The sequence below is a fragment of the Bos javanicus genome, chromosome 4 (genome assembly GCF_032452875.1).
Source record: "Bos javanicus breed banteng chromosome 4, ARS-OSU_banteng_1.0, whole genome shotgun sequence".
Taxonomy (NCBI): domain Eukaryota; kingdom Metazoa; phylum Chordata; class Mammalia; order Artiodactyla; family Bovidae; genus Bos; species Bos javanicus.
Window position 1 is genome coordinate 71,871,647 of NC_083871.1, and position 27,788 is coordinate 71,899,434.

Here is a 27,788-nt window from a genome sequence, read left to right on the forward strand (position 1 = left end):
TCCCCATCTATCTGCCATGAAGTGATGGGACCAGATGCCATGATCTTCATTTTCTGAATGTTGAGCTTTAAGCCAACTTTTTCACTCTCCACTTTCATCAAAAGGCTTTTTAGTTCCTCTTCACTTTCTGCCATAAGGGTGGTGTCATCTGCATATTGATATTTCTCCCGGCAATCTTGATTCCAGCTTGTGCTTCTTCCAGCCCAGCGTTTTTCATGATGTACTCTGCATATAAGTTAAATAAGCAGGATGACAATATACAGCCTTGACGAACTCCTTTTCCTATTTGGAACCAGTCTGTTGTTCCATATCCAGTTCTAACTGTTGCTTCCTGACCTGCATACAAATTTCTCAAGAGGCAGATTAGGTGGTCTGGTATTCCCATCTCTTTCAGAATTTTCCACAGTTTATTGTGATCCACACAGTCAAAGGCTTTGGCATAGTCAATAAGCAGAAATAGATGTTTTTCTGGAGCTCTCTTGCTTTTTCTATGATCCAGTGGATGTTGGCAAGTTGATCTCTGGTTCCTCTGCCTTTTCTAAAACCAGCTTGAACATCAGGAAGTTCACGGTTCATGTATTGCTGAAGCCTGGCTTGGAGAATTTTAAGCATTACTTTACTAGCATGTAAGATGAGTACAATTGTGCAATAGTTTGAGCATTCTTTGGCATTGCCTTTCTTTGGGATTGGAATGAAAACTGACCTTTTCCAGTCCTGTGGCCACTGTTGAGTTTTCCAAATTTGCTGGCATATTGAGTGCAGCACTTTCACAGCATTATCTTTCAGGATTTGGAATAGCTCAACTGGAATTCCATCACCTTCATTAGCTTTGTTCTTAGTGATGCTTCCTATGGCCCACTTGATTTCATATTCTAGGATGTCTGGTTCTAGGTGAGTGAGTGTGATTATCACTATTAACACCATTGTGATTATCTGGGTCATGAAGATCTTTTTTGTACAGTTCTTCTGTGTATTCTTGCCACCTCTTCTTAATATCTTCTGCTTCTATTAGGTCCATACCATTCCTGTCCTTTATCGAGCCCGTCTTTGCATGAAATGTTCCCTTGATGTCTCTAATTTTCTTGACGAGATCTCTAGTCTTTCCCATTCTACTGTTTTCCTCTATTTCTTTGCACTGATCGCTGAGGAAGGCTTTCTTATCTCTCCTTGCTATTCTTTGGAACTCTGCATTCCAATGGGTATATCTTCCCTTTTCTCCTTTGCTTTTTGCTTCTCTTCTTTTCACAGCTATTTGTCAGGCCTCCTCAGACAGCCATTTTTCTTTTTTGCATTTCTTATTCTTGGGGATGGTCTTGATTCCTGTTTCCTATACAATGTCATGAACCTCCATAGATAGTTCTCCATCCATAGTTCATGAAGGTTACTTCATGGCTTTGTAATTCATTTCTTTTTATTCCTGAGTAATATTCCATTGTATGGATGTACCACACTTTGTTTATCCATACGCCTACTGAAGGGCACCTTGGTTGCTTCCAAGCTTTGTCAATTATGAATAAAGCCATTACATTCATTCATGTGTATGTTTCTATGTGGACACAAATTAACAGTTCACTTGGGTAAATGTCAAGGAGCACAATCACTGGATTATGTGGTAACACAATGCTCAGCTTTTTAAGAAATTGCCAGTCTACCTTCCAAAGTAGTTGTATCATTTTGCATTACTGGTACCATATCAGCAATAAATGAGTAGCTTTCTTTTTAGGATCAGTTCAGTTCAGTCGCTCAGTCGTGTCCGACTCTTTGCGACCCCATGAATCGCAGCACGCCAGGTCTCCCTGTCCAACACCAACTCCCAGAGTTCACTGAGACTCACGTGTATCGAGTCAGTGATGCCATCCAGCCATCTCATCCTCTGTCATCCCCTTCTCCTCCTGTCCCCAATCCCTCCCAGCATCAGTCTCTTCCAATGAGTCAACTCTTTGCATGAGGTGGCCAAAGTACTGGAGTTTCAGCTTCAGCATCATTCCTTCCAAAGAAATCCCAGGGCTAATCTCCTTCAGAATGGACTGGTTGGATCTCCTTGCAGTCCAAGGGACTCTCAAGAGTCTTCAACACCACAGTTCAAAAGCATCAATTCTTCGGCTCTCAGCCTTCTTCACAGTCCAACTCTCACATCCATACATGACCACTAGAAAAACCATAGCCTTGACTAGATGAACCTTTGTTGGCAAAGTAATGTCTCTGCTTTTCAATATGCTATCTAGGTTGGTCATAACTTTCCTTCCAAGGAGTAAGCGTCTTTTAATTTCATGGCTGCAGTCACCATCTGCAGTGATTTTGGAGCTCAAAAAAATAAAGTCTGACACTGTTTCCACTGTTTCCCCATCTATTTCCCATGAAGTGATGGAACCGGATGCCATGATCTTCGTTTTCTGAATGTTGAGCTTTAAGCCAACTTTTTCACTCTCCACTTTCACTTTCATCAAGAGGCTCTTTAGTTCCTCTTTACTTTCTGCCATAAGGGTGGTGTCATCTGCATATCTGAGGTTATTGATATTTCTCCCGGCAATCTTGATTCCAGCTCGTGCTTCATCCAGTCCTCTTCTCGTCTGTAGCACACCTTATTTTTCTTAACGGTGTCTTTTTCAGGGGAAATCTAATTAATCAAAGTTTTCATTATGCCTCATGCTTTTTATGTCTTACCTAAGAATCTAAATTCACAAAGAGTTTTCTTTTTCCTTATGTGTTCTTTTAGAATATTTTAGTCTTTGCTCTTACTTTTAGAGCTATGATCTATTTTTAGCTAATTTTAGGACACAGAGTAGGGTAAAAAGGTTTTTTTTTAACATATGAATATTCAACTGTTTCAGTGACATTTATTGAAAAGACTATTATTTCTGCACTGAATTATCATGGTGCAAAAAGTCAGTTGACTACACATGTGGTAGTCTCTTTTTGGACTCTCTTCTGTGCTGTTGACCTATACGTTGATACTACATTGTCTTTATTACTATAGAGTCACAATAATCCTTGAAATCCTTCCAGGTTGTGGAAGGCATCAAATTTTGTACTTTTTAAAATTGTCTGGTCTTGGCCCATTATAAATTTCCGTATAATTGGCTGGGATTATACTGAATCTTCAGCTCAGTTTGCAGAGAATTTACATTATAAGATTATTGAGTCTTCCAATTTCTTTATGTAAGTATACATGTATACCTTTAAACAATGTCTTATAGTTTCCAGTTTATACGTCTTACACACATTTAAAAAATTTCATTCCTATTAAATTACTATTTCCAATTTGTTCACTGCTACCATATAAAATATAATTGATTTACATAGAGTAATTTTTATCTTGTGTTCCTGCTAAATTCACTTATTAGTTCTACAGGGCTTTTTTTAAAAACCCCTTCTGGTAGATTCTTAGGATTTTTGACATAGATGGTAACATAATCCTTAAAAAATGACAGTTAATTTTTTCTTTTTCAATCAGTATACCCTTTTTTTTTTCTTGTCTTTTTGCACTAGCAAAGAATCCTAGTACCAAGCTGAATAGAAGTGATAAAAGTTGAATAGAAGTGATCTTAGAAAGAAGTCACTGTTAAAACCATGGGGTTTTAACAGATGCCCTTCATGAGGTTGAGGCATTTATTCTAAGTTTGTTGAGTTTTTATGAGGAATGGATGTTCAATTTCATAAAATGCTTTTCCTGCAACTATGAATATAATCATATGATTTTTCTTATTAAAATGGTGACATTTATTGGTTATCAAATGTGAAGGCAGCTTGTATTTTTAAGACAAAAGTCACTTGGTAATGAGGTATTACCCTTTTTGTAAGTTGCTAGATTTAATTTGCTAATATTTTCTTAAGAACTTTTAGTCTACATTCACTAAGGATACTGTTCTGCAGTTTGGTTTTAATATCAGGGTAACATCAAGACTAGTAAAACAAAATTGGAAATGTTTTCCTTTCTTTTTTCTAGAATAAATAATGTAAAATTGGTATAATTTCTTCCTTACATGTTTGATAGAATTTTCTTTTGAACTCATACAGGCTGAAGCTTCAGGTTTTAAACTGCAAATATTCAATTATAAAAAAACAGATACAGGGTATCCACTCTTCTGTGGACTTTAGTAATTTGTGTCTTTCAAGAAATTAGCTTCCTCTAGTTATCATATTTATTGCCACAAAGTTGTTCATAATATTTATTATTCTTGCAATGTCTGCTGGATTTGCAGCAATGTCCTCTCTTTCATTTCTGATAATGATAATTTGTGTCTAGCTAGAGGTTTACCAATTTTATTAATATATTCAAAGTTATATTGATTTTCTTCATCTTTTTATGTTCACTCATCTTTTTCATTTACTTTCTGCATATTTCAATTTGTTCTTTTTCTATTTTCTCAAGGTATACATATAATCATTGATTTAAACATTGTTCTTTTCTAATACAGGCGTTTCCCTCTAAGCATTGCTTTGCTGCACCCCAGAAATTCTTTTATATATTTTCACATTATTCAATTCAAAATATTTTTTATGTTTCTTTGTGATTCTCCTTTGATCTATGGGTATTTAGAAGAATGCTCTTTGACATATTTGGGGATTTGGGGAATAACTTTGTTATTAATTTTTAGTTTGATTTTGCTGTAGTCTGTAACTAGTTTCCTAGATTTGTTATAAGAAACTTAGTGTGAACTATGCCCAATATCCTGCATATTATGAAGACTTTTCAACTCAGGCTGGTGGGAATGCAAACTAAACTATCTCCCCGCCCTTTTGAGCCCTGGAAATTGTTTGGCCTACTGTGCTTTCCAGTGGATCTTTCCTTGGACTCCAGAGGCATGCCTCACATATGCACAGGTTAGCACTCAGCCAGAGATTTGAAGGCATCCCTAAGCAGATCTCCAGGTCTGGTCTGGGTTAGCTTCCTCCTCCCCAGTACTCTGCCACACAAGGTCCAGTCACCTCCTTCTCCCCAAATCCTGAGCTCTATTAAGACTGCTGGGCTGTTTATACTTCTTTCTGCACTAGACATGGAAACAGGCCTGAGACAGTTTCATAATGCTCACCTCACTTCTCACCTTTCTGTGCTGCTTGTTGTCCCGTATCTGAAGATGGCCACTCCCTTTCACCCTTTTTGCTAACTCTTCTAGTTGTTTCTGGAATGAAGGTAATTCAAGTCTATTTTCTCACCCTTAAGGTTTGGGTGGAATTTGTTCATTCTTATAATTTTACTTTCGTGGCTGCCTTCAAGATCTCAATATGCATCCCTAACCTTTTTATACAACCTTAAGATATTACTTTGACCACCTCCTTGATAACAACAGCATCTTATATCTATCTGAATCACAAAGTCTCTTCTTCTTTTTGGTCTATCATCTTCACATATTTCATTTATATACATGCTATCAATGCCACAAGACATTACCATCACTTCATCCTAAAAATCAGTATTATATTTACTCCCTTTCCGTTGTCATTCTTTCTGCCTGAAGAACTTCGTTTTGCATTTCTTGCTGAGTAAATGGAGATAATTTTACTCAGACTTTGTCTAAAAAGAAAACCTTTATTTTGCTTTTATTTCCGAAGGTTGTTCTCCTGAAGAGGGAATCTGAGGTTGGCAGTGTTTTTCTTTGTGCACCTTAATGATCTCAATCCACTCTGTTACGACTTTCATAGTTCCTGTTTTATAGCTATTAGTCTTACTGCTTGTCCTTAAAGGTAATATGTCTTTCTTCTTCAGGGACTTTACAGATTTTCACTTCATCTTTGATCTTCAGGAGTCTGACTGTGATATTCAAAGGAATGTTTTTCTTTTTCTTTTCCCTGCCAGGGGGTTCATTTGGCTTCTTGAATTTCTCAATTGATGTTATTCATTAGTTTTAAAAATTCTTGATCATTGTGTCTTGCACTGTTTCTTCTGCCCCATCCCCTGCCCCCTTTCTGGGATATTAACTACATGTGTATTTGGCCTTTTGAGTATGTCTCACATACTGTCTTTTCTATATGTACCTTCCTATGAATTTCAGTTTAGATGTTTCCCAATTGACCTGTCTTCAAATTTGTTAGTCTTCTTGTTTGCTGTGTTTAGTCTTCTATTAAACCCATCACATGAGCTGTTAATCAGATATTGTATTTTTGAGTTCTCGAATAACCATTTGATTGTTTTTGACTCTTATTTTCCAGTAATATTTTAAATGTCTTTATTTTTCTCTTTTCTTTATTAAAAATGTTCCTTAAAAATCTTTGCATATAAACTTTAAAAAGGATTATTTATAAGACTGTTTCTTTTGTTCTTCTCATGATTATTAGTCACATGCTCTTGACTCTCCCCAAGTCTAGGAATGTACCCTCGCTATTTCTTTAGCAGTTAATCCATCTTTCCCCCTACTGGTACTGGGAGTTTTGGCCTGCTGTGACTTCACATTTCTTTCTTGGAAGCAGAAGTCCTTTCTTTCTTCTGGGATTTCTTTACCTTCAATGTAGGAATATTCAACTACCACTGCTTCTATTTATTGAGAAGCTGCTTGAATGTTGTTTACTACTGAGTGATTCTTTTTTTTTCTATTTCAATTTTATCATCAAAAGATCACAATAGCATTTCAGCTGCTCAAAAGTTATGCAGCCATTTCAGTTGCTGAGAATAGTGAACAAAAATGACCTTCAAATAAGGCTAATGTCAATGACACAAAAATCAGTAATTTTTTTATGCACAGAAATTCTCAAGAATATACACAGAGAGACACACAACTTGCTCTGTGGAAGAAAGAAAAAAAGAATTTGAAGAAATAAGACCTGGCCTAAGTATTTCTGTCATTTCCTAGATAAGTGACCTTAGGCAAATAATTTTTCTATTTTAAATCCTAGTTTTCAATTTATGTTTTTGCAAAGATGAAACAGCAATTTTTAAAAACTCTTATAAACAATAAGCACATTATAAGATGCCTTGCATAATATAATTGAGTTTCTTGATCTATATCTTAAAGCTTTAAATTAAATAAACATGAGGATGGGATGTAAGAGGTACACTGAGAAAAAAAAACTGACAACCAACAGTAAGGTAGGTATGATATTAAGGGAGGAATAAAACACTATTTTTAAAGTGGCAGTAAGAGCTCAGAGTGAGCCATTTAACTAATAGGCTTAAACAGCCCTTACTTATTTCTAGGGCTTCCCTTGTAGCTCAGTCAGTAAAGAGTCTGCCTGCAGTGCAGGAGACCTGGGTTCAATCCCTGGGTTGGGAAGATTCCCTGGAGAAGGAAATAGCAACCCATTCCAGTATCCTTGCCTGGAAAATCTCTTGGACAGAAGAGCCTGGTGGGCTGCAGTCCATGGGGTTGCAAAGAGTTGGGCACGACTGAGAGACTAACACTTAACTTACTTATTTCTAAGACACTGAAGCTATTTATCTCAACACAGCATAGTGATTGATATCTGTGACATGAAGCTTAAATCTGAAGGTAAATTATATCCTATGTATTATTATTAAAGGAATTCCTAATAAATTTTGGAAAGACTACAGTCAAACATGACTACAATAAAAATTCTAGTTGGGTGATCTGTAAGTGAATTAGTTTCTACTTAGGAACCAAAGCCTTCATATCATGTGACCTTAGAATGATTACATTTATGAATAAAATGAAGAACTGCATCACTAACTCACTCTTACTATTAGAACACATAGGAAAAGTATGATTTTTCAGAAGTCTTAGAAGAAAAGAAGTAATAGACTATGTTACAAAAAATGATCTCAGGAAAGGATAAAAATCAACACTCCAAGAATGACAAGATGATTACATGAAGAAAAGGTCAGAGATGTAACAAGATATTACTGAATAGCAAAAGAAACTGTATTCAATATCTTATTAAAAAAATAAAGGAAAGAAAAGGTCAGAGAGAGTGTATGGCATACGTTCCTAAAAGCAAGAAATCATCTGAAGAATGGGAGGGGAGGGTTGTGAAACAGTTAATATGCTAAGTTTAAGTGACATTTATAAAAATTACTGTGGGAAATACTGTAATTGAAATAAAACTGGACCAAAAATGGTTGTAAAACTATATTTCTGGATGAGTAAAAAAGATTACTACAGAGCTGATTATGGAAATAGACTAAAAATATCAGATTATAAAAAAAATTTTCAAAAATAACTAGTTATAGGAAGTCAAGAACTAAATTGAAAAACAGGTATATGGTCTAACATAAAAGAAGAAAATCAGTACTTTGCTGTTGTTGAAAATGGAGACAAAATCACATTCTTTTTCACAGACTTCCATTATAATACAACTGTTCAGTTATTGTTCCCCTAAAACTTTAAAGTCAATAGAGAAGCAAAATAGTCTGATTTGTGTGTAAAGTAAGATTTCATTAGTTGTTAACTGTTATCATTTGCTAACTAAGCCTAAGTTATACCTCACTTAGGTTCTAAAACACTAATCTGAAAAGACCTCTGTAAAAACAATTTAAAAAGAATTTAGTTATCTTATGAACAAATCAATATACCTTAGCAAGTGATTTTACAATAGGATTCTCCATAATCCCCTTGAGGAAAATTAGGTCTATTTCTTCTGCTCCCGTAGATGAGGGCAGCTCCGTAAGGTTATCCAACACTTGCTGCATTGCTGCTGAGATAAAAGCAGTATTAAAAAAAAGAAGCAAACCTTAAATTCCAAACTATTATGAAATATGATTTTAAAATAAATCAAATAAAAATACATTAACAATAAACATTTTTGAAAAACACATTAGAAAAACTGAACTGTTAAACAGTATAAATTTCAAATTGACTTCCCATGAATTAGAAACAGGACAGGTTTTTACATGCAGTTTGGGCCTTTATCAGATTATCTAATACATACTTAGAAGTTTATACTTTCTTTTTATTTTTCATATTTTAAAAAATTGCTCAAGAAGAAACACAAAATTCTAAAAAACCAATAAAAAAATAAAAAGATTAGGTAATCAAGAAATTTCATTCCAACAAGCCCAGAATCAGATGACTTGACTATCGAATTTTATTAAACATTAAAGACTAAAATCATTACTTTACAAGCTTGAAAAAAAATGTAGAAGAGGAAGGAGCACTTTCCAACTATTCTGTGAGATCCTGAAACTAAATCCAGACAAAGACATCACAAGAAAACTACAGCCAATATCCTTTATAAGCACAGATGCAAAAATCTTTAATAAAATATTAGCAAACTGAATCCAGCAACATATGAAAAGGATTGTACACAATGACCTAGTAGATATCCCAGGAGTACATACAGCGTAGCTCATCAACATATGATAATCAATGTTATATACTATTACTAGAACAAAACCACATGGTATCTCAACAGGCACAGAAAAAGCATTTGACAAAATCAAATACCTTTTCATGCTAAAAAAATAAAAATTTGTCGAGGAACAGAAGGAAATTTTCCTTTGCTCAAGGGCATCTACAAAAACCCCATAGGTAACATCACACTTAATGATGAAAGGCTGAATGCTTTGCCATAGATCAGGAACAAGGCAAGGATGTCTACTCCTGTCATTTCTACTCAACATTGTACTGAAGGGTCTAGCCATGGCAGCTAGGCAACAAAAAGAAAAAGGCATCCAGACAAAAAAATGAATAAAACTTTCCCTTTTTGCCAATGATATGATCTCATATACAGAAAATCTTAAGGAATATATACAAAAAACTTTTTAGAACTAATAAATGAGCTCAGTAAGGTTGCAAAAAAGTACAAAAATCATTTGTACTTCTATACACTAGCAATAAACACTCTGAAAATGAAATTAACAAAACCATTCATTTTACAATAGCATTAAATCAATAAAATCATTAGAAACAAATGTAACAAAAGAAGTGCAGGATTTTACAGTGAAGCTATATTATATCACTGAAAGAATTAAAGACAAATAAATAAAAAGATACCAAATTTTAAGGATTAGAAGACTTAATATTGTTAAGATGGCAACAGGCCTCAAATTGATCGATAAGTTTAATGTAGTCCCTATTAAAATCTCAGTTTCCCTCACCCTCTTTGGTAGAAGTTGATAAGCAGATCCTAAAATTCATGTGGGAAATACAGTAAATCCAGTATAGCCAAACAATCCTCAAAAAGAACAAAGCTGGAAGACTCACTAGTAATCAAAACTGTGGTACCAGCATAAAGATAGACATATAACTGAGAATCCATAAATAAACCCATTCTATGGTTAATAGATTTACAACAAGAGTGGCAAGATAGTTCAAAGAAGAAAAGAACAGCCTTTTATTTGGGACAACTGGATATGCATTTGAAGAAGGTGAAGCTAGATTCCTACTACATTCAAAATCACAATCTTAATTTTATTCAGATTAGTTTTATTAATAAGTTTTTTTCCCTTGATGAATCTTTAGAATAAGTATACTAATACTGTAGTTTGTTTTTTTCATATTTTTATGAAAATAAAACATAAACATTGTAAAAAGACATTGTATTACTAAGTTGCTTATAATAAAACACAGTAGTTCTTTGTTTCATGCTGTCAGACTCCCTCCCAAATGATCCCATCCATAAGTAACTGCTTTGAATTTGCGGTTTCTTTTAATCATAACTATCACTGGATAATATGCTAATACTGCTACTTTTTGACATACTTATTTTAGGCATTATTTATTTTTGTTAGCATAGTACTAGCTAATCATCAGAGAGGGCAGTGGCACCCCACTCCAGTGCTCTTGCCTGGAAGATCCCATAGGTGGAGGAGCCTGGTGGGCCGCAGTCCATGGGGTTGCTAAGAATCGGACAAGACTCAGCGACTTCACTTTCACTTTTCACTTTCCTGCATTGGAGAAGGCAATGGCAACCCACTCCAGTGTTCTTGCCTACAGAATCCCAGGGACAGGGGAGCCTGGTGGGCTGCCGTCTATGGGGTCGCACAGAGTCGGACACGACTGAAGCGACTTAGCATCATCAGCAGCAGCTAATCGTACTAGTAAAGCGTTTACTTTTCCCTCTCTGCAGACTGGCAATTTTTAAATAAAATCAACAGTTAGTGCTTTTCATATAGGACTCCTACAAGTTTCTCCCCACAATATTCCAACAAACTTCTCACATTTCTATCAGTAATTTTTCCAAATGCTCAAACAGAACTACTACCAACTTCTACCTTCGTAAACTCTATCCTGAGTAGTCTTCTCTTGCACTTTAATTGGGACAGGTTCATCTTTAGGTCTCCGACTCAGTAGGAAGAAGTAAGTTACAATTTGGGAAGTAAAGAGGTGAATGGGAGAAAAATGTGCATTTACAACAAGCAGAAAGAAAACTGATATGGAGCTAAGATGAAGTCGACACTAGGAAATAAAGAATATAAGCAAAGTCTACTTCATAATTTTGCTTGAGGTCCAAAGTGTACTCTGGGCAGGGAACAACAGAACCAACAATCTTCAGAAGTATTAGTATTTTTACCCTGTGGCTATAAATGTAGTCAGCTCTACTTTTCATAAGTATTTTTTTTTATGAGGACTTTTTTCTTTCGACATTCTACATTTGCCTTTATTTTTATTATGGAAAATTCCAAACATATACAAAAAAGATACTACAGCAAACCCAATAATTATCAGCTCTAACAATTAGCAACTCATGGCCAATTTTGTTTCATACTCCTATATACTTTCTGTCCTACGTTAACTTTGAGGCAAATCCCAAATACCATATTTGAGTGTTTATGTGTAAAAGATCAGGACTCTTTTTTTTAAAATAATGTAACAATACTGTTAGCACATCTAATAAAATAACAATAATTCCTTAATATCATCAAACATCTAGCTGGTGTTAAAACTGCCAGTTGTATAGAAGATTTTGTTTTAATATATCTTTTATATTGGTTCTTGAGATGTTTAAATTTTTGTATTTTATGCTTAATTAAACAGAAAGAAAAGTGGCAGAGACTGTGAAATATATCCTTGGTTATTTTGAAGATCTTTATAAGTTGTTACTGATTTTTTAATATATGAAATCTAAACAAAAACTTATAAGCCAGTCATATCCCATGTTGTGAAAGGGAATCTAGAGTTGCCAAACATTCCCAAACTAATTTTTATATTTAATAGAGTTTTAATAAAACTGGGCTTCCCTGATAGCTCAGTTGGTGAAGAATCCACCTGCAATGCAGGAGATGCTGGTTTGATTCCTGGATCAGGAAGATCCCCTGGCGAAGGGCTAGGCTACCCACTCCAGTATTCTTGGACGTCCCTGGTGGCTCAGCTGGTAAAGAGTCCACCTGCAATGTGGGAGACCTGGGTTCGATCCCTGTGTTGGGAAGATCCCCTGGAGAAGGGAGAGGCTACCCACTCCAGTATTCTGGCCTGGAGAATTGCATGAGCTGTATAGTCCATGGGACTGCAAAAAGTCAGACACGGCTGAGTGACTTTCACTTTCACTTAATAAAACTACCATAGATCCCCTAAATAACCATGTTTTCAGGCTAATCCTGGCTTGGTCTTCCCCCGATTCACTAGGAAAATGACCTGGACGGTGAGCTCCAGGGAACTTGGGCTGAGGAGGCAGGGTAGTAGGGTAAACTGCTGCAGTTCAGCACAGGTTAGGGAAGCCAGTCTGGGTGAATGGTGTGCTGGTTAAGGTTGACAAGAATCTGGTATGTGTACTGCTATTAATTTTTGTGAAAAAGTAAATCATAAGATTCATAATGAAATCTTGAAATTGACCTCATATCCCTAGAGGCCTCATGCCCCCAAAGACTTCAAAGAGGAGATGATATCTGAGTATCCCAGACTCTGGGATATCAAGTACAAACCTTGCCTCCTCATGAAGGATGGTCCAAGACTGCTACAGCTGGAAGTCAGAACTGCTACAATTATCTGCACAGGATGAAACCTCGCCACCATCTGTGTCTCTGAAAACCTACTTCAAGCTGACAGCCAGAATCCTTATTCCTTAATGGGCAAGATTTTTGGATCCCATCTGCTACATCTTCTGAAACACTAACACTCTTTTCAAGGGTATATGCAAAGCCCTCACTGATACCTTGCTGGATGTCGAGACAGCCTATGGGACACAGGACTCTTTCTGTGGCCAGAAAGAGTACCAAAACTTTCAGGAGGCCCTGACTGAGCTAGTGCCTGTGGTCAAATCTCAAAGTGGGAGCTCTCAGCACACCACCAGTCAATAGCCAAAACCTAACCCAGTGGCCCAACAACCAACAGGTGACACACCTCCGCTACAGTGAGAAGAGTAAACATATGCTTCTCAAACCGAAGATCTTGAAGGAAGCTACAGTGGACAGCATGGATTTTAACTGCTCAGGTCCACTTATATGTGGATTATTTTCAAGAAATATGTACTAGAGTACTAAACATCTGTTGCTAGTTGAGTCTGCCAACACGGAACTGCAGAGACAGTATAAAGGGATTTTCCACTGTGCAGAGGGTGGGTGGCCTTAATCACCTGTGCTGTTGAAGGGTCAACTGTATAACACATTGGGGAGCATTCTGTGATGGAACTGAAGGACTCTCACGGAAGACTGAGACAGACCAACTGCATTGTGCTTGCCAGGCAGCCCAGGTCATTGGATTCTGAAGGCCCAGACTGGACCAGCCAAAGCCCCACTGAGTCCAGACCTTTTAGAGCTCATACCTAGAGGACCACTCTCTAGCACTTTCTTATGAGCAGTTTCAGAACATCTGATAAGGCTTTACTGTCTCCTGGTAGAGCTCTTTTCTGGAGTTGAATTCAGATGTCATTCTTAATGTTCCTATCAAAAAATTCTCACTTAGTTTACCTACCCTGTTCCAGGTTATTTAATCACAATGGTGAGAGTTGAGGTGAGGGGTCTTGGAATTTTCCCTATCTTCCCCTTTTGAATGAAAACTGGGTTTTGGGTGTCTCAGAGTTGACAGGCAGGAAAGGCAGAGAGAAACTGGTGAGGAGGTTAGGTGAAGTGGTGAGTGCGGGTGCAACAATCCACCCTGGTGCTCTAGTTGCACCAGGAGGTCAAACCTGAAAGCATCTGCCCTGACACCTTCATTTCATACTCTGCTGTGAATAAAATAAATAATGTTCTAATACCTGGCATAATCCCATCTCCCTCACTTGTTGGGATATTATTGGACAGTGTGAAGAAACAATTGCCCCTAACAAGCCAATTCACTGGCTTATAAATTAGTGATCTAATAACATGATCAAAAAATAAAATAGTTCTTTTTAATTAAGTCATCCTAAAAGCATATCAAAGATACACAAGAAAATATGCAAAAATTATAACAAGGAGCAGCGAGAGAATTAACCTTATAAACTATTAAAACATTAATTAGATCTATAATAAGCACTCTAACATGGATTACCATAAGGCAACTCTTACACATAAAACCTCAATACATGAAACAGAAAGCTGTTTCATATAGTGAGAATGCTACAAAGCTGAGTTGGATCCAGAGAAGCAGGGAAGTGTCCCATTTTACTCAGAGATTCCAGGAAGAAAGGAAAGTCCCAAAACTCAGAAGGTAAGTTTCCTACAAGTTTCACTCCTCCTCCTCTATTAAAGAGGATGGACTCTAATCAGAAGCTAGATTCAATGACATACAAATGGGATTCCTAAGTAAACTAGAGAAAAATTAATATATTTAATCTATACCCTTCAAAAAAATATCAACAAAACAAGAATAACTAAACATGAAAACTAAAAGCAAGAATGTAACTCACCAAGTTGCAAGGAGAGATAAGAAAGCCTTCCTCAGCAATCAACACAAAGAAAGAGAGGAAAACAACAGAATTGGAAAGACTAGAGATCTCTTCAAGAAAATTAGAGATACCAAGGGAACATTTCATGCAAAGATGGGCACAATAAAGGACAGAAATGGTATGGACCTAACAGAAGCAGAAGATATTAAGAAGAGATGGCAAGAATACACAGAAGAACTGTACAAAAAGATCTTCACGACCCAGATAATCACGATGGTGTGATCACTCACACTCACCTAGAGCCAGACATTCTGGAATGTGAAGTCAGGCGGGCCTTAGGAAGCATCACTACGAACAAAGCTAGTAGAGGTGATGGAATTCCAGTTGAGCTATTTCAAATCCTGAAAGATGACGCTGGAAAGTGCTGCACTCAATATGCCAGCAAATTTGGAAAACTCAGCAGTGGCCACAGGACTGGAAAAGGTCAGTTTTCATTCCAATCCTGAAGAAAGGCAATGCCAAAGAATGCTCAAACTACCACACAATTGCACTCATCTCACATGCTAGTAAAGTAATGCTCAAAATTCTCCAAGCCAGGCTTCAGCAATACATGAACTGTGAACTTCTAGATGTCCAAGCTGGTCTTAGAAAAGGCAGAGGAACCAGAGATCAAATTGCCAACATCTGCTGGATCATCGAAAAAGCAAGAGAGTTCCAGAAAAGCATCTATTTCTGCTTTATTGACTATGCCAAAGCCTTTGACTGTGGATCACAATAAACTGTGGAAAATTCTGAAAGAAATGGGAATACCAGACCACCTGACCTGCCTCTTGAGAAACCTATATATAGGTCAGGAAGCAACAGTTAGAACTGGACATGGAACAATAGACTGGTTCCAAATAGGAAAAGGAGTACGTCAAGGCTGTATATCGTCACCCTGTTTATTTAACTTATATGCAGAGTACATCATGAGAAACGCTGGGCTGGAAGAAGCACAAGCTGGAATCAAGATTGCCAGGAGAAATATCAATAACCTCAGACATGCAGATGACACCACCCTTATGGCAGAAAGTGAGGAGGAACTAAAAAGCCTCTTGGTGAAAGTGAAAGTGGAGAGTGAAAAAGTTGGCTTAAAGCTCAACATTCAGAAAACTAAGGTCATGGCATCTGGTCCCACCATTTCATGGGAAATAGATGGGGAAACAGTGGAAACAATGAGACTATTTTTCTGGGCTCCAAAATCACTGCAGATGGTGATTGCAGCCATGAAATTAAAAGACGCTTACTCCTTGGAAGGAAAGTTATGACCAACCTAGATAGCATATTCAAAAGCAGAGATATTACTTTGCCAACAAAGGTGTATCTAGTCAAGGCTATGGTTTTTCCAGTGGTCATGTATGGATGTAAGAGTCGGACTATAAAGAAAGCTGAGCACTGAAGAATTGATGCTTTTGAACTGTGGTGTTGGAGAAGACTCTTGAGAGTCCCTTGGACAGCAAGGAGATCTAAGCAGTCCATCCTAAAGGAGATCAGTCCTGGGTGTTCACTGGAGGGACTGATGCTGAAGCTGAAACTCCAATACTTTGGCCACCTGATGCGGAAAGCTGACTCACTTGAAAAGACCCTGATGCTGGGAGGGATTGGGGGCAGGAGGAGAAGGGGACGACAGAGGATGAGATGGTTGGATGGCATCACCTACTTGATGGACATGGGTTTGGGTGGACTCCGGGAGTTGGTGATGGACAGGGAGGCCTGGCATGCTACGGTTCATGGGGTCGCAAAGAGTTGGACGTGACTGAGCGACTGAACTACCTGAACTGAATTTCAAGAAACATTAACTGCCAAAGAAACAGGCTTACTTCTTATTAGGAGGTTATTTAAAAAAAGGGGGGGAGGGTGGGAGAAAGAAAAAAGAAAGAGCCAAAGAAAGAACAAGATTAAATTAAATTAGTGTGTGGGGGGCGGGGTTAGGAGTGGGGATTGCAAGAATCAAACTGAAGAATTTTCCCACTAGAAAGGGCAATGAGAGAAAAAGCATGGAAAACCTGTTATGGATCATGAAAAACTAGGAGAAGGAATTAAGAGGGAAAGCAGAAATTAATCCTAGAGGAAAAAAAAATAGCCATAGATCTGATCATTACACTGGCTGTTTCAAAAGGCAAATAAAAAAAAGGCTGATACTTGGCTAGTGTGACTAATAAAAGACAAGACACAAATAACTTCGGAAATGTAACAAAAAAATAACTGCAGGCATAAGATATAAAAGAAAACACAATGAACAACTTTATTTAAAAATGTAGTCAAGCAAGGATTTTTTAGTGAAATGTCAATTACTGAAATTTAGGAAAAAGGTAAAAATTGAAACAGATCATAATGGAAGAAATTCAAAAGGTTTTCAAAGATCTACCATTTAAAAAAGACATTAGGCCTAGATAGGTTTGAGAATAAGTTGTACCAAACCTTTAAGAAAGAGATTTATTCACATTTTAAAGCAAAACACAGGAAGAGATCAAAAGCTTTCTGAGTTCTATATGGATTTCAAAATTCAATAAAAAGTATATATTAATACTAAACTCCATATGAGTATATATGCATATATCCCAAACAACATATTAGCAAAATGAATCTAACAATGTCTTAAAAAATAACAACACACAAGCACAGTTTACCCTAGTAATGTAAAGATAATTTAACACTGTGCGTGCATATATGAGAAGTCGCTTCAGTCATGTCCAACTCTGTTACCCCATGGACTGTAGCCTGCTAGGCTCCTCTATACACAGGATTCTCCAGGAAAGAATACTGGAGTGGGTTGCCATGCCCTCCCTCCAGGGGATCCTCCTGACCCAGGGATCAAAGCCATGTCTTTTACGTTTCCTGCATTGGCAGGCAGGTTTTTTTACCACTAGTGCCACCTAGGAAGCCCAGTTTAACTTTAAAATATATAATATAATTTAATATATATGACAGTATACCACCCTCAATGCTTCAAATACAAGAAATAAAATTTAATATTCCTAATGGAAAATGAGGTCAGGGGCAGCGGCCCAGAGTACCAGACTGTGACGGTGCACGAAAGGCCAAGAGGAGCTACTCTGTGTCCGAGGTCGGGGGGGTGGGGGTGGGGGTGGGGGTGCCGGTGCCGGCCGAGAGGAGATACCCATCGTCCGAGGTCGGGGAGGGGGGGGCGGGTGGGGGGCGGCTGAGAGGAGTTACCCCACGTCCGAGGTCAGGGGCCGCGACGACAGGAGTTACCCCGCGTCCGAGGTTAGGGGCCGCGACGAGAGGCGTTACTCCGCGTCCGAGGCCAGCGGCGGTGGGCGGGAGGAGCTACTCCACGCCCCCACGCCCTAGGCCAGTGACGGTGGCCGGGAGGATCAACCCCACGTACAAGGAGCCGTACAAGGAGCCGTACAAGGAGCCGTGGCTGCGCGGGCGCAGGAGGGCCTAGAGGAGCTATTCCACGTTGAAGGTCAGGAAGGGCGGCGGTCAGGAGATACCCCTCGTCCAAGGTAAGGAGCAATGGCTGCGCTTTGCTGGAGCAGCCGTGAAGAGATACCCCACGCCCTAGGTAAGAGAAACCCAAGTAAGACTGTAGGTGTTGCAAGAGGGCATCAGAGGGCAAACGCACTGAAACCATACTCAAAGAAAACTAGTCAATCTAATCACACTAGGACCACAGCCTTGTCTAACTCACTGAAACTAAGCCATGCCCGTGGGGCAACCCAAGATGGGCGGGTCATGGTGGAGAGACCTGACAAAATGGGGTCCACTGGAGAAGGAAATGGCAAACCACTTCAGTATTTTTGCCTTGAGAACCCCATGAACAGTATGAAAAGGCAAAATGATAGGATACTGAAAGAGAAATTCCCCAGGTCAGTAGGTGCCCACTATGATACTGCAGATCAGTGGAGAAATAACTCCAGAAAGAATGAAGGGATGGAGCCAAAGCAAAAACAATACCCAGCTGTGGATGTGACCGGTGACAGAAGCAAGGTCCGATGCTGTAAAGAGCAATATTGCATAGGAACCTGGAATGTCAGGTCCATGAATCAAGGCAAATTGGAAGTGGTCAAACAAGAGATGGCCAAGAGTGAATGTTGACAGTCTAGGAATCAGCGAACTGAAATGGACTGGAACAGGTGAATTTAACTCAGATGACCATTATATCTACTACTGCGGGCAAGAATCCCTCAGAAGAAATGGAGTAGCCATCATGGTCAACAAAAGAGTCCGAAATGCAGTACTTGGATGCAATCTCAAAAACGACAGAATGATCTCTGTTCGTTTCCAAGGCAAACCATTCAATATCACAGTAATCCAAGTCTATGCCCCAACCAGTAACACTGAAGAAGCTGAAGTTGAACGGTTCTATGAAGACCTACAAGACCTTTTAGAACTAACACCCCAAAAAGATGTCCTTTTCATTATACGGGACTGGAATGCAAAAGCAGGAAGTCAAGAAATACCTGGAGTAACAGGCAAATTTGGCCTTGGAATACGGAATGAAGCAGGGCAAAGACTAATAGAGTTTTGCCAAAAAAATGCACTGGTCATAACAAACACCCTCTTCCAACAACACAAGAGAAGACTCTACACATGGGCATCACCAGATGGTCAACACCGAAATCAGATTGATTATATTCTTTGCAGCCACAGATGGAAAAGCTCTATACAGTCAGCAAAAACAAGACCAGGAGCTGACTGTGGCTCAGACCATGAACTCTTTATTGCCAAATTCAGACTTAAATTGAAGAAAGTAGGGAAAACCACTATACCATTCAGGTATGACCTAAATCAAATCCCTTATGATTATACAGTGGAAGTGAGAAATAGATTTAAGGGCCTATATCTAATAGATAGAGTGCCTGATGAACTATGGAATGAGGTTCATGACACTGTACAGGAGACAAGGATCAAGACCATCCCCATGGAAATGAAATGCAAAAAAGCAAAATGGCTGTCTGGGGAGACCTTACAAATAGCTGTGAAAAGAAGAGAAGCAAAAAGCAAAGGAAAAAAGGAAAGATATAAACATCTGAATGCATAGTTCCAAAGAATAGCAAGAAGAGATAAGAAAGCCTTCTTCAGTGATCAATGCAAAGAATTAGAGGAAAACAACAGAATGGGAAAGACTAGAGATCTCTTCAAGAAAATCAGAGATACCAAAGGAACATTTCATGCAAAGATGGGCTCGATAAAGGACAGAAATGGTATGGACCTAACAGAAGCAGAAGATATTAAGAAGAGATGGCAAGAATACACAGAAGAACTGTACAAAAAAGATCTTCATAACCCAGATAATCACGATGGCGTGATCACTGACTAGAGCCAGACATCCTGGAATGTGAAGTCAAGTGGGCCTTAGAAAGCATCACTATGAACAAAGCTAGTGGAGGTGATGGAACTCCAGTTGAGCTATTTCAAATCCTGAATGATGATGCTGTGAAAGTGCTGCACTCAATATGCCAGCAAATTTGGAAAACTCAGCAGTGGCCACAGGACTGGAAAAGGTCAGTTTTCATTCCAATCCTGAAGAAAGGCAATGACAAAGAATGCCCAAACTACCGCACAATTGCACTCATCTCACACGCTGGTAAAGTAATGCTCAAAATTCTCCAAGCCAGGCTTCAGCAATATGTGAACCATGAACTTCCTGATGTTCAAGCTGGTTTTAGAAAAGGCAGAGGAACCAGAGATCAACTTGCCAACATCCGCTGGATCATGGAAAAAGCAAGAGAGTTCCAGAAAAACATCTATTTCTGCTTTATTGACTATGCCAAAGACTTTGACTGTGTGGATCACAATAAACTGTGGAAAATTCTGAAAGAGATGGGAATACCAGACCACCTGATCTGCCTCTTGAGAAATTTGTATGCAGGTCAGGAAGCATCAGTTAGAACTGGACATGGAACAACAGACTGGTTCCAAATAGGAAAAGGAGTATGTCAAGGCTGTATATTGTCACCCTGTCTATTTAACTTATATGCAGAGTAGATCATGAGAAACGCTGTACTAGAAGAAACACAAACTGGAATCAAGATTGCCGGGAGAAATATCAATAACCTCAGATATGCAGATGACACCACCCTTATGGCAGAAAGTGAAGAGGAACTAAAAAGCCTCTTGATGAAGGTGAAAGTGGAGAGTGAAAAGTTGGCTTAAAGCTCAACATTCAGAAAACGAAGATCATGGCATCCGGTCCCATCACTTCATGGGAAATAGATGGGGAAACAGTGGAAACAGTGTCAGACTTTATTTTTCTGGGCTCCAAAATCACTGCAGATGGTGACTGCAGCCATGAAATTAAAAGACACTTAGTCCTTGGAAGGAAAGTTATGACCAACCTAGATAGCATATTCAAAAGCAGAGACATTACTTTGCCAACAAAGGTCCGGCTAGTCAAGGCTATGGTTTTTCCTGTGGTCATGTATGGATGTGAGAGTTGGACTGTGAAGAAGGCTGAGCGCCAAAGAAAATCTTACCATTAAATGACTAGAAGAAAACCAGAATAATTTTATATCAGAATCTGTACGAAGCATTATCCTTAATGGAGAAACGTCAGAAGCTTCACCATTAAAGTCAAGGACAAGACAAGAATATCCACTAAGATTCAGATCAGATCAGATCAGTCGCTCAGCTGTGTCCGACTCTTTGCGACCCCATGAATTACAGCACGCCAGGCCTCCCTGTCCATCACCAATTCCCGGAGTTCACTCAGACTCATGTCCATCGAGTCAAGATGCCATCCAGCCATTTCATCCTCTGTCGTCCCCTTCTCCTCCTGCCCCCAATCCCTCCCAGCATCGGAGTCTTCTCCAATGAGTCAACTCTTTGCATGAGGTGGCCAAAGTACTGGAGTTTCAGCTTTAGCATCATTCCTTCCAAAGAAATCCCAGGGTTGATCTCTTTCAGAATGGACTGGTTGGATGTCCTTGCAGTCCAAGGGACTCTCAAGAGTCTTCTCCAACACCACAGTTCAAAAGCATCAATTCTTTGGTGCTCAGCCTTCTTCACAGTCCAACTCTCACATCCATACATGACCACAGGAAAAACCATAGCCTTGACTAGACAAACCTTTGTTGGCAAAGTAATGTCTCTGCTTTTGAATATGCTATCTAGGTTGGTCGTAACTTTCCTTAAGATTACTACTTTTGAAATCTCTACTGAATGTTTTAATCAACGTAGAAAGATGTTACAAAAGAAACAAACATACACAGGTTATAGCTATCTACTTAGGAGAAAGACTAAGGAATCAACTGAAAAATTATTGAAGTTATAAGAGTTTGACTTGTGTCTTGGTAGACACAAGAGCAATATAGAAAAATCAAAAGTTTTTCTAAATAACAGTAAAAACCAATTAAAAAACATCACTGAGAGAAAGAAACTACATTCACGACAGCAACAAAATTTACAAATAAGAAATAAGGCTAAAATAGAAATGTTCAGATAGATACGCAATAAATATAAAATATACTAAAGGATACTTGGGCTTCCCTGGTGGCTTAGATGGTAAAGTGCCTGACTAATGTGGGAGACCTGGGTTCAATTCCTGGGTAGGGAAGATCCCCTGGAGAAGAGAACTGCAAACCATTCCAGTATTCTTGCCTGGAGAGTTCCAAGGACAGAGGAGCCTGGCATTCTCTAGTCGCAAAGAGTCGGAAACAACTGAGCAACTAACACACACACACACACAAAGGATATTTAAAATAAATAAATGAAGAGACCATGTTCTGGCATAGGACAATCCAATTCTATAAAAATATTAATTCTCTCCAAAACATTTCATACGAAAAAAATGAATGAATAAATCCTAACAAATTCCAACAGGATTTTGTGGTAAAGCTATTCTAAAATTTACTTGAAAGAGAAAATATGTAAAACCAGCCAATATGTTTGTAAAAAATCACGTGTAAAGAAGGTGCTGGTGCTATCACATATAAAAACATTATAAATTAAACTGGTGTGGTATTGGCACAGTAACAGAGAAATCCTGACAAGCTAAATAGGATTTAATATATGCAGAAGGTGACATTTCAAATCATTGGGGGGTAGGCTTCAGTTAGATATGGTAGATTGACTACTTAAGTTTATAGTCTTTCCCTCTAGAATCTCTATTAAAACAGAAGCAAAGTAATAATAAAGTTTTTTTTTTTTTTAACCCATAAGAATAAAGAGGGAAGAAAAGAAATAAAATAGCAAAAATATTTGAAAGTTTGGAAGTGATAGGAAGAGAAACTGAACTGGAGTAAAGGAAGCAGTAGATTCCACCTCCTAAATATTTCTGCAATCAAAAAATTTCTTCCCATCATGAGTCCTAGCTATCATCATTTTTTGCCCAGACTATATAAGAGCTTCCTACACACATTCACATATGTACATATACACACACAAGAGCTTCTTACACATACACACATACACATCTCTCACCCACAAGATATTTATTACAATGTAAATTATATGGCCTCTAAGTCTTTAAAATATATTGCTAATTTCAACAATCTGCACCAACCTTTGTGGCTTTAGCCACCACAATCTTTCCCCTGTCCTGATGTAAACAACTCCTAACTTAACATCACCTTTGTGAACTTAATTCATACAGGTCCTTCAGAAGCAAAATTCCTATATGTCCTTGGAGGCTCCAATTAGGGTGAATTCTTCTAATGCACATTTTTGTAGTAGTCTAAGCTTTATAACTCTGATAAAACAAATGATGTTGATAAGTATTTATTTACTGTATAATTTTCTTTCTAAACTCTTAAGTAATAAGCACAGAAATCTTATCTGTCCTGTTCAAATCTATATTCTCAGCAACTAGCCCACAGTGTGGTACATCACAAGTTCTCAGTAACAGAGTTTCAATCACAAAAATGTAACATTTTTCTGTTACCAAAAATAAAGAATTGCTTTCAAGTTATATGAGCTTCCCTGGTGGCTCAAACAATAAAGAATCCACCTGCAATGCAGGAGACCTGGGTTCAATTCCTGGATTGGGAAGATCCACTGGAGAAGGAAATAGCTACTCACTCCTGTATTCTTGCCTGTAGAATTCCATGGAGAGAAGCCTGATGGGCTATAGTCCATGGGGTCGCACAGAGTTGGACACACCTGAGCAACTAACACTTAAACACTTTCACTTTCAAGTTATATATTGTTATTTATAAATAAAACTTCCATATAAAACAGAATCAGATAAATATGGTATAGTTTACAAAGCAATAATCTTAAAGCTATTAACTTTCTACAAACTGTATAATAAGCCACAAAGATAGAAATGCTACCTTTTCAATGTTTAGTCTACTAAAATGGCAAGCTTTTACAGAAGCACTACTTACACAGAAACATATTTCTAACTTTTTACAATATCATTCAGTAAAAAGACATAAAATAAAAATTTTTATTAAAATTTAATAGAAGTTCACCAGTAAAGGCAAACATAATGGTAGGAAGTCATCCACACACAAATATGGTATCAAAACCAATGACTGTGAGAAGAGAACACAAATGCAGGGCATTAGAAATGCAATTGAAATCAAAACACCAGCAACTTAAAACAATCTTGCTGATATATAGACAGCTATATCAAAACCTAGTAACCACAAACTAAAAATCTACTAGATATACACACAAAAAAGAAAAAGGAATCCAAACATAACACTAAAGTTAGTCATCAAATCACAAGAGGACAAAAGAGGAAGGCTAGAAAAACAAATCCAAAGCAATTAATAAAATGGCAATAAGAACATACACATCAATAATTACCTTAAATGTAAGTGGATTAAATGCTCCAACCAAACGACATAGACAAGTGGAATAAAGACAAAAACAAGACCCATATATATGCTATCTATAAGAAAATCACTTCAGATCTAAGGACACACACAGAATGAAATTGAGGGGATGGAAAAAGGTATCCCATGCAAATGGAAATCAAAAGTAAACTTGAGTAGCGACACAGTTATCAGAAAAATGACGACTTTAAAATAAAGATTTATAAGATAAAGAAAACAATACATAATGGTCAAGGAATCAATCCAAGAAGATAAGTCAATTGTAAATATGCACCCAAAGGAGCACCAAAATATATAAGGCAAATACTAATAACCATAACAGGAGAAAGCAACAATAATACATTAATTGTGGGGGCTATTAAGACCCAACTTTCAACAATAGATCATCCAGACAGAAGATCAAAAAGAAAATACAGGCCTCTGGAACCTATTATACAGAGTGAAGTAAGCCAGAAAGAAAAACACCAATACAGTATACTAACGCATATATATGGAATTTAGAAAGATGGTAACAATAACCCTGTGTACGAGACAGCGAAAGAGACACTGATGTATAGATCAGTCTTATGGACTCTGTGGGAGAGGGAGAGGGTGGGGAGATTTGGGAGAATGGCATTGAAACATGTATAATATCATGTATGAAACGAGTTGCCAGTCCAGGTTCGATGCACAATACTGGATGCTTGGGGCTGGTGCACTGGGACGACCCAGAGGGAGGGTATGGGGAGGGAGGAGGGAGGAGGGTTCAGGATGGGGAACACAGGTATACCTGTGGCAGATTCATTTTGATATTTGGCAAAACTAATACAATATTGTAAAGTTTAAAAATAAAATTAAAAAAAAAAAAGAAAAAAAAAAGAAAATATAGGCCTTAAATGACACATTAGATCAGATCTACTTAACTGATATTTAGAGAGCATTTCATCCCAAAGCAGCAGAATACACATTCTTCTCAAGTGCACATGGAACATTTTCCAGGACTGATCACATGCTGGGGCTACAGAGCAAGCCTCAGTAAATTTAAGAAAACTGAAATGATATTAAGCATCTTTTCTGACCACAACACTGTAAGATTATAAATCAACTACAAGAAAAAATAGCTAAGAAAATACAAACACATGGAGCCTAAGCATTATGCTAAATTACCAATGGATCACCGAAGAAATCAAAGAGAAAATTAAAAAATACTTAGAGACAAATGAAAAGGAAAGCATAATGATCCAAAACCAATGGGATGTGGCTAAACTAGTTCTAAGAGGGAAATTTATAACAACACAATCTTACCTCAGGAAATAAGATCACAAATAAACAACCTAATCTTACACCTAAAGCAACTAGAGAAAGAACAACAAACACAACCCAAAGTTAGTAGAAGGAAAGAAATCATATAGATATGTGCAAAAATAAATGAGATGCTAAGAAAACAGAAAAGATCAATGAAACTAAAAGTTAGTTCTTTGAAGGGACAAAATTGATAAGCCTTTAACTACACTCATCAAGGAAAAAAAGGAGCTCAAATGACTATAGTCAGAAATGAAAATGGAGAAGTTAACATGGACACCACAGAAATACAAAGGATCACTCAGTTGTGTCCAACTCTTTGCAACCCCAGGGACTGCAGCACGCCAGGCTTCCCTCTCCATCAGAGACTATTAATACTACAACCAACTATATGCTAATAAAATGGATAACCTGGAAGAAAAGGAAAAATTCTTAAAAAGGTTCAATCTCCCAAGACTGAATCAGGAAGACAGAGAAAATATGAACAAACCAATCACAAGTACTGAAATCGAAACTGTTATTAAAAAACTCCTAACAAACAAAAGTCCAGGGCCAGATTACATTACAGGTAAGTTCTATCAAACATTTAGAGAAGAGTTAACACCTATCCTTCTGGAACTATTTAAAAAAAAACTGCAGAGGAATACTTCCAAACTCATTCTATGAAGTCACTATCACCCTGATACCAAAACCAGACAAAGACACCACAAAAAGAGAATTACAGGCCAGTGTCACTGATGAACACAGACGCAAAAATCCTCTAGAGAATACCAGCAATCCAAATCCAACACCATGATCAAATGTGATTTATCCCCAAGATGCAAGGATTTTTCAATACCTACAAATCAATCACTGTGATTCACTGCATCAACAAAATGAAAAGCCATATGCTCATCTCTATAGATGCAGGAAGCTTTTGACAAAATTCAACATTCTTTTATGATAAAAACTCTCCAGAAAGTGGGCATACAGGGAACATGAAATTCAAAGTGTTAGTCGTTCACTCATGTCCAACTCTTTGTGACGCCATGGACTGTAGCCCGCCAGGCTCCTCTGTCCATGGAATTCTCCAGGTGAGAATACTGGAGTGGGTAGTCATTCCATTCTCCAGGGGATTTTCCTGACACAGGGATCAAACTCAGGTCTCCTGCACCAGAGGCAGATTCTTTTATCATCTGAAGTACCAGGGAAGGCCCAGAAAGAGCACACCTAAATATAACACATGCCATATATGACAAATCTACCACTAACATCATACTCAATAATGAAAAACTGAAAGCATTTCCTCTAAGATTAGGAACAAGACAAGGATATCCACTCTCATCACGTTTATTCAATATATTTTTGGTAGTTCTAGCCATGGTAATCAGAGAGGAAAAAGAAATATAAAGAATCCATATTGGAAAAGAAGTAAAACAGTCACTTTGCAGACAACATGATATTACACAAAGAAAATTCTAAAGTGGCTACCAAAAAACTACCAGAGCTCAGCAATGAATTCAGTGAAGCTGCAGGATACAAAATTAACACACAGAAATCTTTTCCTTTCTGTACACTAACAATGAAAGACCAGAAAGAGAAATTAAAGAAACAATACAATTTACCATCACATCAAAAAGAATAACATACCTAGGAATAAACCTACCTAAGGATACAAAAGATTTGCACTTCAAACAAAAGAAAAAGCGATGAAAGAAACAGATGACGCAGTTAGATATACCATGTTCTTGGATTGGAAGAATCAATACTGTCAAAATGACTATACTACCAAAGGCAATCTATAGATTCAATGCAATCCCTATCAAATTACCAATGGCATTTTCCACAGAACTAGAACAAAACAATTTGCATAGACACACAAAAGATCCCAAATAGCCAAAGCAATCTTGAGAGAGAAAAATGGAGTTGGAGAAATCTGGCTCCCTGACTTCAGGCACAAAGCCACAGTCATCAAAAGTATGGTACTGGGACAAAAACAGAAATATAGATCAATGGACAGGATAGAAAGCTCAGAAATAAACCTGTCCACTTCTGGTCAATTAATCTATGATAAAGGAAGCAAGACTATACAATACTGGCGAC

General features: G+C 37.8%; 1 protein-coding gene across 12 annotated transcripts in view; it reads right to left on the reverse strand.

Moving 5' to 3' along the window:
- PALS2 (protein associated with LIN7 2, MAGUK p55 family member) overlaps positions 1–27,788 on the reverse strand; it is a 165,054-nt gene that overhangs the window by 62,002 nt on the left and 75,264 nt on the right. For 7 of the 12 annotated variants that reach the window (XM_061414339.1, XM_061414335.1, XM_061414329.1 and 4 more), the window contains one exon: positions 8,465–8,583. In XM_061414339.1, coding sequence (XP_061270323.1) covers positions 8,465–8,581 — 117 coding nt within the window. In that variant the 5' untranslated portion in view covers positions 8,582–8,583. Of the gene's footprint in view, positions 1–8,464; positions 8,587–12,751; positions 13,151–13,401; positions 13,526–27,788 lie in introns of those variants that run through there. The other 5 variants (XM_061414336.1, XM_061414328.1, XM_061414330.1 and 2 more) reach the window with 3 other exon arrangements.